The 15,851-nt window shown below is 34.5% G+C and overlaps 4 protein-coding genes across 10 annotated transcripts; 2 read left to right on the top strand and 2 right to left on the bottom strand.

The window, feature by feature from the left end:
• Positions 1-422: 422 nt before the first annotated feature.
• Positions 423-2,173, bottom strand: LOC106362334 (pathogenesis-related protein 5). The gene is made up of 2 exons (XM_048766466.1): positions 1,442-2,173; positions 423-1,272 (listed from the first exon to the last, which is right to left on the bottom strand). The coding sequence occupies exons 1-2, from the start codon at positions 1,494-1,496 to the stop codon at positions 584-586; spliced, it is 744 nt and encodes a 247-aa protein (XP_048622423.1). The 5' UTR covers positions 1,497-2,173; the 3' UTR covers positions 423-583.
• Positions 2,174-5,265: 3,092 nt separating this feature from the next.
• Positions 5,266-6,810, top strand: LOC125575079 (GDT1-like protein 3). 7 transcript variants are annotated; one of them, XR_007327836.1, is made up of 6 exons: positions 5,266-5,412; positions 5,489-5,548; positions 5,642-5,770; positions 5,868-5,941; positions 6,340-6,362; positions 6,450-6,810. XR_007327836.1 is itself a non-coding variant. In XM_048766462.1 (5 exons), coding segments are annotated over exons 1-5 (288 nt in total). In that variant the 5' UTR covers positions 5,266-5,337; the 3' UTR covers positions 6,451-6,810. The 7 variants fall into 7 exon arrangements, 3 of the variants coding, with proteins under 3 accessions (XP_048622419.1, XP_048622420.1, XP_048622418.1); XR_007327837.1 differs by lacking the exon at positions 6,340-6,362; XR_007327835.1 differs by having other exon boundaries at positions 5,642-5,941.
• LOC106449414 (pathogenesis-related protein 5-like) lies at positions 6,035-12,407 on the bottom strand. Its single transcript, XM_013891178.3, has 2 exons — positions 8,180-12,407; positions 6,035-8,010 (listed from the first exon to the last, which is right to left on the bottom strand). Exons 1-2 carry the CDS (start codon positions 8,232-8,234, stop codon positions 7,322-7,324), a joined length of 744 nt encoding a protein of 247 aa, XP_013746632.3. The 5' UTR covers positions 8,235-12,407; the 3' UTR covers positions 6,035-7,321.
• A 414-nt stretch (positions 12,408-12,821) lies between these two features.
• LOC106431812 (probable galacturonosyltransferase-like 1) lies at positions 12,822-14,136 on the top strand. Its single transcript, XM_013872638.3, has one exon. It carries the CDS (start codon positions 12,946-12,948, stop codon positions 13,999-14,001), a length of 1,056 nt encoding a protein of 351 aa, XP_013728092.1. The 5' UTR covers positions 12,822-12,945; the 3' UTR covers positions 14,002-14,136.
• Positions 14,137-15,851: the final 1,715 nt, after the last annotated feature.

Genomic DNA, 15,851 nt, shown 5'->3' with positions numbered 1-15,851 from the left:
TCTTAAAATTTTGGAGATTCAAGGTTAATGTTTCATTTGATTATGTCCAGAAGATGCATAACGACTATGTGGTTGAGTTTTAATAACATATACGAACAAGAGTCGCCGTTTATATACGACGATGAAAAAATTAAACACCAGAGGATGCATGGCATGGTAAATTGATTTCTATGCATAACTATGCATGCATCATGCATTATGACGAAGGAAAACGCAAGTGTGTTTATATGGCATGTGCGTTTTGGACGAAAGAAAACAAGATATATCTTAAGTATGCATAATGCATCAACTGTTGAAAGCTAGTTTTTGAATTTTACACATATAGATAAGTTTAAAAAAAAGCGTGCACAATTACATCCGATTGGTTCGTGCAAATAACATTTGGTTTCTTCTCAGCACAATATACCATATAGTATTAACTAAGTTCAAAAAATATTTGTATTTATTGAGTAAAATCACAAGTAGTTTATTCGTTATGGTTTGCGGAATTTATCTCATTCCGCAAAACTTTTTTATTTCTTTCAGCGATTACACATAATTATTATAATTACCAATCGTCGTTGATAAATATTGATAATGGGAACTATATAGTGGGACAGAAAATGATGGAGTAATTAGCATTGGCACAAGTAAAAGTGCTTGTAGCATCGTCGTATGCGTAGCTATACGCTTTGGGGCAAGCTGCTTTAAAGATCCTCGAGTAATCCGTGGGCGGACAAGTCTCCGGCTTATCGAATGCACCGGTGCAACAATACTGCGGTGTTCCAAATGCCTCGCAGGCGCTCTTACACGCCACAACACTTCCCCCGTTAGGAACGCTTAGCTCGTTGGGACAAATCCTGTTCAGGTCTGAAACGCATCCCACGTTTTGGCAATCGCCTGAGCCGCCTCGCGTCTTGATTTCCATCTGGACGTTGTAACCATCGACCAGGCTTACGTCGTAAAAATCCATCGCGCCGCCATGACCGATTGTGAATTCGGCGAGTGTAGCCGGTGAAACTCCTCCTGCACCGGAGCATTGTAATTTGTTACCGCAGTCTCCGGTGAGGCAACTCCCACTGCCGAACGCGTCGAAATTGCAGCCGGTTCGGCCCCAGATCCTGCCGGACCAGCCTGCAGGAGCGGCTACGTCGACAGAAGCTCCTGGGGTTAAGGCGAATCCACCGCCGTTGAGTTGTACACCGTTGTCTCCGGTGAGGATTCCAGGCCAAACGGGGAAGCTGCAGCGGTTCACTATGGTAAACACTGTACCGGAGACGACGGAAATTGCACCTTGCAAAATAAACAAACGAAAATAGTTAATTAGGTTATTTACATATTTTTCTCTGCATGGAACAAATTAACAAACGTTTATATGAGTGCAATTTTACTCCTAAGAAAAATGATTTATTTGAATTGTTTAATTTGCAGAGAAGAGATAAATGTATGCATGCATTTATACATGTAGCTATGATGAAGGAGAAGAAGAGAATGTGTAAACCGGAGAAATTCGCCATTTTATATCTCAAGTTTCGATCTAAATTAGTGTGTATTGATGAATGAAAGTTTGTGTATCAGATGCCTCTATTTATAGTTTTTCTGTGATCAGTTTGCTGGTACCACCTCATCTAAATTGTCCTGCCAAGGTACAGCGAAAATTTAATTTCCACGTTTTTACAAATTCAAGTAGGTCAGAGAGACTTGACAATGTGTTTGAATACAATGTATTCCAGTCCGTAACACAGCTTAGGGCTGCACAAGTTATCTATTTGACGTAATATTCCTACAAAAAAATAAGGCTAATTGCAAATATTAATTTAACGAAGGTTGGATTTTCATACTGATTTACAAACAAATTATATGTATACATATCATAAACTATTTATTTGATAACATATATATATATAATATATGATAAAGAGGTTTAAGTAAAAAATTATAAATGTTTTTTTCCGAATTCGAAACATTATTTTTCTTTTCAACGTTTTTGATTGTTTATCTATATTTACTTATTCTATTTGGAAAATCTAATTGATTCCCACTTGATGATTATTATTAAAAATGAGAAATTGAAAAGGATAGACCACTTTAATATATCAAATGGCTTCAGAAGACTTGACAATGTATATTAGACCGCAACATAATTTAGGGCTGCAAATGGTAATCTGTGGTCACTAGTTGCTGGTACCGCCTGAACTAAATTGTCCGGCCAATGTACATTTAAAATTTAATTTCCACGTTTTTACAAATTCAAGTAGGTCAGAGAGACTTGACAATGTGTTTGAATACAATGTATTCCAGTCCGTAACACATTTTAGGGCTACACAAGTTATATATCTATCTATTTGACGTAACACTCCTACAAAAAAATAAGGCAAATTGCAAATATTAATTTTATGAAGATTGGATTGTCATCCTGATTTACTAACAAATTATATGTATACATGGGCATATTATATCATAATTGTTTTTTTTTCAGAATAAAGGGTAAAAAGAACAAAATTTGCATGATAATATATATAAATTTATGTTAGTTATTATTAGATTTTAATAAAATATAAATTTATTATAGTATTTAAAGTAAAAGTTCACAAATATTTGTTTTTTTAAAATACAAACACAATCATTTATTCAGATTTTTTTGTATATATTTTAGTTATTCTATTTGGAAAACTTAGTTACATTAATTTATTTAATTTTTTGCTAAAATGTTAAATTAATTTATCTTCCCGCTTGATGATTCATATCATAAAATTGAGAAACTGAAAAGGACAGACGACTTTTATAAGATTAGAGAGACTTGACAATGTATTTGAATATAATGTATTCTACTAGTCCGTTACATAGTTAAGGGCTGCACACGTTATCTATTTGATTTCAAGAGTTTCCGATATCTACTAGAAATCAAATAAAACAAAAAAAAAGAAAAAACTGTATCCGTTAAAAATAGTATATATTGTTGAGTGTTGTTTCATCTTGCCTCTGTTGTTTAGGGGCTAACTGGTAACTTCAACTCCGTTAACTTTTCCACTGCCAACGGCTTTTGCGGTTGTTGGTGTTTTGAAACAATCATAGAAAACATTACAAATCGGTTCTAACCGCTTTGAACCTCTTAAAATCAAAAGGTGATTTCAGTTAGCATTTGCGGCTATGAACGGTTGCGGGAGGATAAATTTTTTTTAGAAAAATAAAAATAAAACAAAATATTCAATAATAATTTAAAATTGAAATAATAGAAATAGTAAAATGTATATATATATATTATATTTAAATTTATATTATAAAATTTCAAAACAAAAATATTTTCTATCATTTTAAAAAATTTAATAGTATAAGTTTATAAATATAATTTTTATATTTATTATAATATTATGATTTTTAATACTTTTATAATTATATAAAATATAAATATTGTTAATTATTATTTAACAGCTGCTGCATTTTGTAGTTAATTAGTCATAAGTATCCCGCAAATACACCAGTTTTTAACAGTTGTACCAAATCTCTTTAAAACACTTTAAACCCAACCACATGTATCCGCAAACTCTCGCAATCGTATCCACAACTACTGCGGGGTTACACTAGTCATAGCGCTACGTAAATACCCCATCAATAAACCTAAAATGACCCTGAAACCAACGAGTTTCTACAATTGATACTATATGTTCTGATCCGACCAAGATATTGGTAATGTTAGAATGTAAATATGTTTTTATATGACTTAAAGTCAAATTTGAAAGACGATGCAAGAGAGTAAGACACGTGAATATTTATTAAAAACTATGATTTTTTAGAAAACTGTTTATAACTTCAGAAATCTCAGGTTTTATTCTGCACAACCGAAAAAGAAGAGTAAGAAAAAAACGACCAGTAAGAGATTAAGCGTTTCTAAATAGGTGAGAATAATTGTATGTAGTTAATAGCTCGTGATCAAGCATTCAAGACTTCATGAGCTCTCCCCTTATGGTTGAAGCCCTCACGGTGCGACTCACCCTCATTAAATAGGATTACTTTTCTCTGGATGTCCTCCGGTAATCTAACGCTTATAACAACAATCGGTTAAGGAAATTCATGGAATCGTCTGTGATATCCATGAAATTTCCTCTGCTTTCGTCAAAATTTCCTTATATCTCTCTCTCGCAATCTCAATAGGGAAACAGATGTGTTAGCTAAGCTCTCCCTACAATCTATTCTGTTTTGGACTCTTTTGTGGGCTACTTTGAATCTGAGACCTTTCTCCATTAGTATTATGATTTGTGCACAAAAAAAAGTTAATAGCTGATATCTTCACTATATGTCTATATCTCTGATCGAATCTGATTACATCAAAGAAAAGAGATTAAAAGTCTTGAAATATGTTGTTTATATAAAGATATGCTCATATCTTCACTATATCTTTGTGTATATATATATATATATATATATATATATTATATTTTCGTACATTCTGTGAATATCTTATTAGGATTATCCCATGCTTATATAAGAAACGTTGTATTCTCAACCTATATTCAGGAAACATTCAGCATCTATAGTTACTATGCAATATAGAATAAGAAAAACGTGCATAGACAAAAGTACTCTATAAACTTTATAAATTAATAATTGATAATTTAATAAACACTAATCCCTCCGTTCCTAAAATTAAGATTTTCTAGAGTTATTTTTTGTTCCAAAATAATAGATTTTATTTTGACCAAAAAAAAAATAGATTTTCTAGAATTTTAAAGTACTTCTAATAGTTAATGTTGATAAATTGTATATTTGTAAGAAACATTAATTGAAAATATTTGAATTGATTAAATATTATTGGTTGATAGTTATTGGAAATTGTATATTAAAATAAACAATAAATTTAATTGTAAACATTTATTATATTTTTAATATGCGTGAATATTCTATAAAATTTTTCTTTCGGCAACTGATGGAGTATTAATTAATAAATTTCAAAACCGAGAATCTCTGTTTATAGACTACTACAAAGAAATGATTCACGAGAGAATGTTATTTCATGGAGAATTTAGGATGGAGAAAAACAAAATAGTAACAAGAAAAATTGTCTTAACTATGTACTCCCTCTGTTTTTTTTTTTTTTTTTTTTGAAAATTAACTGTCTATTAATCTTACACCGAAAAAGTATTAATTTGTTGACATCAAGTTTGTTCATTTTAAACATTATCGAGAAGTTCAAAGAAATAATGCACAATTGCATTCGATTGGTACGTGCACAATAACATTTTATGCCGTCTCAGCACAATAACTCAGTTGGTTAGAGCACCATCTCTTAAGCATGTATCTTAGGGTAATTGTAATTAAAAAGAAAATGAAAAATACATTAAAAGGAAGGCACGTCTCTTAATGAAGCGGATGTTTCTTATGAGACAGCTGTCCAAACATGAGTGCTTCATCTTCCTTTCCACCATCTCTGCGCAGGTATTCGATTTTCCTCCATAGATTCGTATTTTTATGAATCCAGTCGATTTTAGGTATTAAGGATTATTGGGCCTAGGAATCTGGGGTTGACAAGGAATCGGAAGGATCTGATAAAGAGCTTGGCCGTCGTGGAATGGTAATTTAAAAACCTCGATCTCTGCTTTTTCGAATTGGATTCTATCTTCTTTGGAATCTGGATTTTATGTTCTTTATTTTATTTTATCTGAAGATTGGGACTGAACGAATTGGACTTGATGCTGGTGACAGTCTTGGTGCTCTTGGTTTGAACCTCGAATCCACTTGGCCTGGTGTATTTGATGCTCTGTTTTCGAGTTTCTCCATGATTTTTGTGACAGAGGTTCGTCTGCGTTATTTGGTTTAAAGTCATTCTTAGTTAGTAAACAAAATTTATAGTGTAATCTTTGTATGGATTGGCGATGAAACTTTTATAATAGCGGCACTGATGGCTATGCGACACCCCAAAGCTACTGTTTTGTCTGGTGCACTTTCAGCTTTGTTTGTTATGACTGTAAGTGCTTAGATTACTCTCATTGTTTTTTTTTTTTATCCAAATCCAGTTTCTCATGTTTCTTATGAAGTAAAGGTTTGATCTTTTTGTGAATTGAAGAACTTTTAAGTTAGGTGATATGTATAGCCTTTGTATGTTGAGTTAGAGACATCACCCTTTGTAGCAGGGTTTGAGTATTGATCATAGTCCGAGAGCAAGAGAAACCATCAATTAAGCATTAATCATGTTTTTAGGTTCTCTTCTTCCACAAGTTTTTCATTTCCTTGTTTTTCTGTTCTTTGTTCTTTGGAAAGATTAGAAACTTGTGTTGAGATGTCAATCGTCTTCTTCCATAGAGTTCCTTAGTTTTATTGTGTATTGTATTCTTTTTCTCACATGTCTTGTATTCTCATGTCAAGGACGTTGATGAAAGTGTTTTCTGGTGAGTAATTAAAAGTTTTAATCTTTCTGGTATATGATCAATTGTTTCTTCCAAGAAGTATGATATAAGTATGTTTTAATTTTACAGAAAGACCAGTGATGTATATGGCGGAGATGTGTTGAGCGAGACTAAACCATTACAGATCCAGGCTTCAGCCAAGAAAGACATTGCCTCCACCAAAGTTGCCAAGTGATCACATAACCAAGCTCTATCGTGGGGATTGGATGATTAAAAGGTCGTCAAGTTCTAACGTAGTGCAACATCAACGTCCATTACAAAAGGTTGTATTATGAGAAACTTGTATAAATGATATGGATAATGAAAGTGTATTCACAAGATCAAATGTTTCTTTTCAAGTTCTTTCTTCCTTTTCTAAGTTCTTTCAATTTTTTTTGTAAGAACTCTTGCTTAAAAAAATTGCAATGGAAGACAAAAAATTTAAGTGTCTCTTAACTAAAATTCTTAACATAAATTTATTATTAAACAAATGATTAAGAGACCCTAATGGGTTCTAGGGATAAGAGCATCATTATCGGTGAAACCCCTTTTTGGGTTTCTAATTTTTTTTTTCGGCTGATTTAAAAAAAAAAAATTAAAAAATGAACCAATCGCGGGCCGCCACGTGTCAGTGGGGCCCGCGAACAGTTGACAAAATCCACCACGATCGTTTCTTCATACAAGCTTTTTGCAACCGGTTTTTCAATTTTTGTGGGATCCAAAACCTTTAAAAACCCTTTTGAAACCTGCAGTGATGCTGCTCTAAAGATGCTCTTATGTACAAGGAAAAGTAAACAAAGTTCCAAAAAATATTTTTTTTTATTGAGTAAAATCAAAAGTAGTTTTATTCATTATAGTTTGCGGAATTTATCTCATTCCGCAAAACTTTTTTTATTTCTTTCAGCGATTACACATAACTATTATAATTACCAATCGTCGTTGATAAATATTGATGATGAAAACTATATGGTGGGACAGAAAATGATGGAGTAATTAGCATTGGCACAAGTAAAAGTGCTTGTAGCATCGTCGTATGCGTAGCTATAAGCTTTGGGGCAAGCTGCTTTAAAGATCCTCGAGTAATCCGTGGGCGGACAAGTCTCGGCCTTATTGAATGCACCGGTGCAACAATACTGCGGTGATCCAAATGCCTCGCAGGCGCTCTTACACGCCACAACACTTCCCCCGTTAAGAACGCTTAGCTCGTTGGGACAAATCTTGTTCAGGTCTGAAACGCATCCCACGTTTTGGCAATCGCCTGAGCCGCCTCGCGTCTTGATTTCCATCTGGACGTTGTAACCATCGACCAGGCTTACGTCGTAAAAGTCCATCGCGCCGCCATGACCGATTGTGAATTCGGCGAGTGTAGCCGGTGGGACTCCTCCTGCACCGGAGCATTGTAATTTGTTACCACAGTCTCCGGTGAGGCAACTCCCAGTGCCGAACGCGTCGAAATTGCAGCCGGTTCGGCCCCAGATTCTGCCGGACCAGCCTGCAGGAGCGGCTACGTCGACAGAAGCTCCTGGGGTTAAGGCGAATCCACCGCCGTTGAGTTGTACACCGTTGTCTCCGGTGAGGATTCCAGGCCAAACGGGGAAGCTGCAGCGGTTCACTATGGTAAACACTGTACCGGAGACGACGGAAATTGCACCTTGCAAAATAAACAAACGAAAATAGTTAATTAGGTTATTTACATATTTTTCTCTGCATGGAACAAATTAACAAACGTTTATATGAGTGCAATTTTACTCCTAAGAAAAATGATTTATTTGAATTGTTTAATTTGCAGAGAAGAGATAAATGCATGCATGCATTTATACATGTAGCTATGATGAAGGAGAAGAAGAGAATGTGTAAACCGGAGAAATTCGCCATTTTATATCTCAAGTTTCGATCTAAATTAGTGTGTATTGATGAATGAAAGTTTGTGTCTCAGATGCCTCTATTTATAGTTTTTCTGTGGTCAGTTGCTGGTACTAAATTGTCCGGCCAAGGTACACAGAAAATTTGATTTCCACGTTTTTACAAATTCAAGTAGGTCAGAGAGACTTGACAATGTGTTTGAATACAATGTATTCCAGTCCGTAACACAGTTTAGGGCTGCACAAGTTATCTATTTGACGTAACATTCCTACAAAAAAATAAGGCAAATTGCAAATATTAATTTTATGAAGATTGGATTTTCATCCTGATATACTAACAAATTATATGTATATGATATCATAAATTACTTAATTCTTACAAGTGAAGGGTAAAAAAAAAACATGCATGATAACATATATATATATAGTATGATAAAATAATGAATTGGAATTTCTAGTAAAAGTTTATAAATGCTTTTTTTTTGCAAATTCGAAACACTGTTTTTACTTTCAACGTTCTTGAGTGTTTATCTATATTTACTTATTCTATTTGGAAATTTTAATTGATTTCCCACTTGATGATTAATATTACAAAACGAGAACTTGAAAAGGATAGACCACTTTAATAAATCAAATAGATTAAGAAGACTTGACAATGTATTTGAATACAATGTATTAATTTAGACCGTAACATAGTTTACTAGGGCTGTAAAAGCAATCTTTTTTATTTAAGAAATTCAAATATCCAGTAGAAATAATAGCAAAACAGTTATCAAAATTAATATACTATCCGTTAAAAATAAATTATAAATACTAATTTTAGAATGGTTGGATATCTTTCCCAATCAACTAGTAGTATTACAAGTATGTTAAAAACTAATAAATTTCAAGTAGATTAAACAGAGATGTTAAAAGGCATACCAACACGGTGAAATTGACTTCAAAGCTTATTATTCTACTAGTATTCTTACTGAGCCGCCTCGAGTTGACGGTAGCCCTGTTCGGTGGACAAACGCTGCGCCAGCGTCTGGCGGTTAAAAAATACACATAAGAACGGAGAGGTCAAAGCTGCGGCATTTCGATGGTGAGAGAAAAAAGGAGGCTGGCGACTTAAACCCTTTCCATGGAGGACACTCGCATAGGCATGGTTATCACCGGCACACGGGGGGACAAGGACAACAAGACTATTACATGAAAACATTCTTTGTTTTCATCTTCGTTGTGTTTTCCCTCATCTTAAGCTAGTGAGAAGATAAATTAGATATGATTTCATAAACCCGTTGGCTTGTTTGATCCATTCATTTCTGCAAGCCCAGAGCGCCTCTGTTTGCTTTGCGAGTCTTCAAGACTCATCTTTTTATGTTATTCTTCGTAATGTTAAAATTCGATCATTATACTCACTGTCATATCATGGGGTTACCTTCAGTGGAATTATTGGTTGGCTTCAGCAAACACGTTCTTTGAGCCTTTTCTTTTTGAGCAAGTTCTTTGAGCCTCTCATTGTTATTGAAAGGTCTTGAATTAGCGAGACTACTTTGTCTTATTGTCTGCACAATGTCAGTTTACTTTGTCTTCATCCTATTTTGCAGTAAATTATTCTCTACTGTGATGGTTTTGTAAGACATAAGATGCTCTAGCACAGTAGAGAATAATTTAAACTATTGTTTTTAATCTTAGCACTAGCTAGCAACCACAAGGATTGTCTGCCCTGGAATAGAAAAATACTGGTTACATGAATTTATTGTCATAATTATATTTGCTTACACCGTTAACATATGATTATAAAATAAGTATGGGACCGATTTGTTATACATATAGACATTTATGTAACATGAAGTCCATGCATCCAAGTTGTTCTTAACTATTAGGAAGTAGGATATGTACCTATGGAACTTATGGCTTATGGACTCATGGAAGTGGATGTATACTATAATTGCTTATTCGCGATCTAACTTTGAGACCCATTACAGATTTTATATTTTATGTCAGAGAGTTCACACACATACATGCACAAACTTCATTACAAAGATGTTTCTAACCAAATAATTCTATATTCTTTTATTTTTTAAAAGTATGATACATATGTATATTGCATACATACATGAACGTGTACTGCCTTCCCTTGCACTCATGACACATGCTTATTTATTATTTATATCGTCTGTATGGTCTATTCAGTGCGCTATATACCTTCATTGATCATATAACGTGAAGACATAATAGAGGGAATTAAGAATTAAGGACATCATTAAGCCCGGTCTCTTAGCCGGGATTCTTAACTCATGATTTGACATTTTTTTTGTTTTTTTTTTGTTTTTACACTTTTCGGTTAAAATACATCTCTTATATTTCTTAGTTAAAATCTAAAAAAAAATTAAAACTGTCTTTTAGTCGAAGTTAAGAACCCCAGTTAAGAGACTGGGGTTAATGATGATGTGTAGATTGTATTAAGACGACCGAATTATTTATTCAATAAGATCATATATACTTTTAGCTAACAAAAAATATTAGACTTAACGTTTGTTATTATTTTCATTTTTATACATTGACATAACTTTACGTTAGTTATACATATGTTTTTGTTTCTATACCATACGATGGTGTTTATTATCAAAAGATTAGAAACAATAGTTTAGAGCAGAATTCGAATTCAACGTAAGACAATGAACAAGAGTAATCATAGTTTTGAGTTTCATGATTTCAAACTGAGGAATAAAGTTAGCTATGGCTGTCGCTAAAGATATTATGCATATTAATAATATGAGAATCATAATGATAAAATGAGATTAGTCCTTTTTAAAATATATGAAAGTAAATAGAAGAAGGAACCTCGCATTCTCGCAATGCTTAGAGTTTTAGCACCCAGTTCCCTTAAGAAATAAGTGAAGCAGTTCTCACGAAAAAACGATGGCCCAACAGATCAATTTTGGCTTCTTAGTATTATTTTCTCATGTTTACTTAGGCGTTTTAACACGGGGAGTAAGTAGTGGTTGTAGGGCTGAGATTCGAGATCGGTTCGTACACAATGCATTTTATCTTTTATGGTGCATTGCAATGAGGTGTCTTAATCGCGAGTGTTTACATTATGAATGGAATTCATTTGAAATAAAATGATCTTAAAAAGCAAAAAGGACTACAGAAAAAAAAGACATGTCTAAACTCTATAAAGACTAGAACAAAAACTAAAGCACTCGCGATTTCACATTTGCTGATGAAAGAAAAGTCGTGCCCTTTGGATTTGAGATATTATTCCACTTCACGTTTGGCCCACGCGTCTTGCTTTTCCTGCATTTATTTTTATTATAATGGGTGATAAACTTTATGATATGATATTTTCTTTATTTGAAAAACTTCCATTATGTGATGAAATTCATGAACTACTATCAGTACTAAAAAATAGCTTATATATGTGCTTAAAATTACCGGTTATTCTTCAAGTTCAGTTTCGTTTTGTGTGTGTGACAATAATTAGATAATATGAAACTGAGAAGAGGGAAGGAAAAAGGGAAACCCACTCCCTAACCATGTGCCCATCCTCATGAACTAAAATTTAGAAGACTATTCAGAAAACGAAGAGATGAAATAAAATTTCAATAATTGAAAAATAAAAGACCAATAAGCCACACAGAAAAAGTGTGGCAGCAATATTGTAAAATGCATATAGGCGTTATAATAGAATTTAAATGGATTTAATTTGTATATACATTGTAAAATGTCATTTCACCTACAAATTATGTAGTCATGGAAAGTGACAAATGACCATAATAGAACCTTCAAAGAAAATCTGACAAAGCCTATATAAAAAACGAATAGATTTACTATAAAGCTTGAAGCTAGACATAACATCCCAACCATTAGAATTATTGACCAAGTCATGTATATAGTATATCTAAAAGGATTGCTAAATTCAAAAAACATTCATTTCACGTTTTTATCGGGCCTTATTTTTGTGTACTAGTTTTGAATCGTTATAAGTACTAAGAAATAGCCACACAGTATTTTTTTTTGATCGAATTTCTTTTATTTGGGGTGTAACACGAGGGACACAGTATATTATATAAATCCAATACATGATTATCAGGAAAATTTGAATTCCAAGAGTATTTGTTTGTATTCCATGCAGACAAATACTATATGTATATTACGTGTGTGAATTTGATTTTGAAAAGTACTTATCATTGTCATATATTAACTTCCATGCATTTTGTAATTTGTAGGAAATAAAATAAAAAATAACACAAAGACTAGAACCTTATTCCTAAATCACTTAGTCATCAATTAATATTTTTTTTTGTCACGACTTCAATTAATATTAATATACATTTGTATATCATATAATGTGGATCTCAATGATTTTCGGTAAGCATGTGGAAGTAATAAATTGCCACACTTCTTCAATCAATATAAAAAAAACATTTAAACAAGTCCAAAGTTCTAAAAATCTGTAAATGGTATTTGACAAAAAAAAAATTGGTTTCACTGACACAATGATATGGATTTCAGAGCTTTATATCAACTAATCATTAATCAATAAAAAATTAAAATAGTAAAATGATGAAAATGGCTTGGAATCTAATCAATATATAAATTTATGAGAGAAACCCAAAATCTAAGCAAAACCCTTCTCACACTCTCTCTCTCTCAAAGCACATGATAAAAAGTCTCAGAGACAGCTCTTCTCAGTTGAGAGAAACTCTTCCGGAACAATCAGAGTCTGAGAAAACATGTCCCAACATCTTCTTCTCATTCTCCTCTCGCTTCTCTTCATTCTTCTTAATCCCATTTCCGCCTCTCCAATTATCCAAAAATTCAAAGAAGCCCCGCAGTTTTACAATTCAGCTGATTGCCCCATAATCGATCCCGGAGATGATGAAGATGACGTGGCGGCGAAGCCAATCTTCTGCTCTCGTCGAGCCGTCCACGTGGCGATGACACTCGACGCCGCCTACATTCGCGGCTCAGTCGCCGCCGTCCTCTCCGTCCTCCAACACTCCTCTTGCCCGGAGAACATCGTTTTCCACTTCGTCGCCTCCGCTTCCGCCGACGCGTCGTCTCTGCGCTCCACCGTCTCCGCCTCGTTCCCTTACCTCGACTTCACCGTCTACGTCTTCAACGTCTCCACCGTCTCCCGCCTCATCTCCTCCTCCATCCGCTCCGCCTTAGACTGTCCGTTAAACTACGCCCGGAGCTACCTCGCCGACCTCCTCCCGCCGTGCGTCCGCCGCGTCGTGTACCTAGACTCCGATCTAATCCTTGTCGACGACATCGCCAAACTCGCCGCCACGGATCTCGGCCGAGACTCCGTCCTCGCCGCGCCGGAATACTGCAACGCCAACTTCACCTCCTACTTCACCTCAGCTTTCTGGTCGAATCCAACTCTCTCCTTGACATTCGCCGATCGTAAGGCCTGCTACTTCAACACCGGAGTCATGGTGATCGATCTCTCGCGGTGGCGCGAAGGCGCGTACACTGCACGCATCGAGGAGTGGATGGCGATGCAAAAGAGAATAAGGATTTACCAGCTAGGTTCGTTACCGCCGTTTTTATTGGTATTCGCCGGTTTGATTAAACCGGTTAATCATCGGTGGAACCAGCACGGTTTAGGGGGAGATAATTTTCGAGGACTGTGTCGGGATCTGCATCCTGGCCCGGTGAGTTTGTTGCATTGGAGTGGGAAAGGTAAGCCATGGGCTAGACTCGACGCTGGTCGTCCTTGTCCGTTAGATGCCCTTTGGTCTCCGTACGATCTTCTTCAGACACCATTCGCTTTGGATTCTTGACCAGTTTGGTTTACTTATTATACCGGTACATACATACGTATAAATATACTACATGTGAATTTTTTGTTTGTATGATGTAAATATATTCATAAATCGTGACAAGAAACCAAAAAAAAAAAGTTCGTTTTGGTTCTATTCGTTGTTGTTCTCATCGGTTTTGGTCGGAATATACAAAAAGTGGAATTTTTTTAAAAAATGGAGGCGATTGAAATTACGCGAGTTTAGAGGCGCAAAACGCTGTGTTTGCGTTTGCATGTTGGAATATGGAAGTATGGAACAAATATATTTTTTGAATACGATTCGAGATTCTGATACAATAACCAATTTCAACTGATTAACGGTTGTATTAAACATTTAAACTGAGGCATGCTATTGTAGAAAAAAACAATGTTCAGAAAATTGCTAGCTGATAATTATGTACTTTTAGGGGATTAGTATTTAGCAGAGCGCCTAGAAACTGTCTAGAACTATTTCGTTTATGATCGATTTGTCTTCTAGATGTATAAGCGCAGTCTAAACCTATTTTAAAAAGAATCGAAAAAATATTTACATTTTGTGTCAAAATATAGAAGTGAACAATAATCAAATAGAGATGGTTGAATTATTGGGTGTTTATAAGCCGCAACAGTCTACGTTTGCGTTGCATATCTTGGACAATGAATGAGAGTAAATGGAACATTTTAGAAACAGAATTTCATGTATACCCAACCATACAAAAACTGCAGTATTATTGTAAATAGAAGAAGGGACATGATGTTCGATGGACCGATTCTATGTGTAGATAGTTCATAGGTCGAGGCCTCGAGGGGGCACATGTGTTGCCCCTTTTTCGACGTTCTATTGTCCGTCTTTAAAACAAAAGCATGTGTCTTAAGTTCTGTCTCCTCCACATATATATCCATGAGCTCCTTATGTGTGGACGGATCCACAAGAAAACCATGATGCAAACATTTTGAGAAAATGTTCTTGGTATGGAAATAGATAAGAATAAGATTACTACAATTAATTCGTAACCAGGGAGGTGCTCGTTTGAAGCTTGTAACGAGAGACTACCATGCAGATACGTAGTCTTTAATTTGTTAATTAAATGATTATGTTTAAAGAAATAATTGAAGACAAAAAAAGTGTCGGTGATGTGAGCAAGAGAAGGTGATAAAGCACGAGCAAAGTCCCATCGTACATTTATGTAAAAGTTGTTTGACCTTTGAGCCTTCTTTCATCATCTTTCTTTCTTATTAACTCTACATTCCTCGTGTGTAACATTTTTTTAAAAATTCATTCCTACAGTATGTATATCATAAGATATTAATACATCAAAATGGAAAATTATTTGGCTTTAGTCTACAATATCAAGTTGAGTGACCAGGCCCGTCCCTGCCATAAGGCGGGTGAAGCACTTGCTTGAGGCCACATTTTATATAGTAAAAATAAGGTTATATTTCATATAATGTTTTGGACAAATGGTTACCTTGTTTGACTTTATGTTATCATATCCTTATTCCATTTTTATCTGATTCAACATACTTCATATGCTAACCATATTTATTATTATTTTAAACCTTTTTGTATTGTTTGTGGTAGGCCTGAGATTTATATCCGAGATCCGTTATCCGATCCGGGATTTGCTCCGATCCGATCCGAAAAAACGGATATCCGGGGGGTCTGGATCCGGATCCAGATCTTGATTTTACGGATTTGGCGGATCCGGATAATGAAATTTTAGGTCTGGATATCCGGATCTGGATCCAAACTTACTATTTATTTAAAATATTTAAAATTTAATTATATTTATATATGTATACTATATATAATTTTTATATAAAATAATGAATTTTTTAAATTTTATTCAA

Source organism: Brassica napus, chromosome C8 (assembly GCF_020379485.1).
Source record: "Brassica napus cultivar Da-Ae chromosome C8, Da-Ae, whole genome shotgun sequence".
Lineage (NCBI taxonomy): Eukaryota > Viridiplantae > Streptophyta > Magnoliopsida > Brassicales > Brassicaceae > Brassica > Brassica napus.
This window is presented reverse-complemented; position numbering and strand designations above follow the sequence as displayed.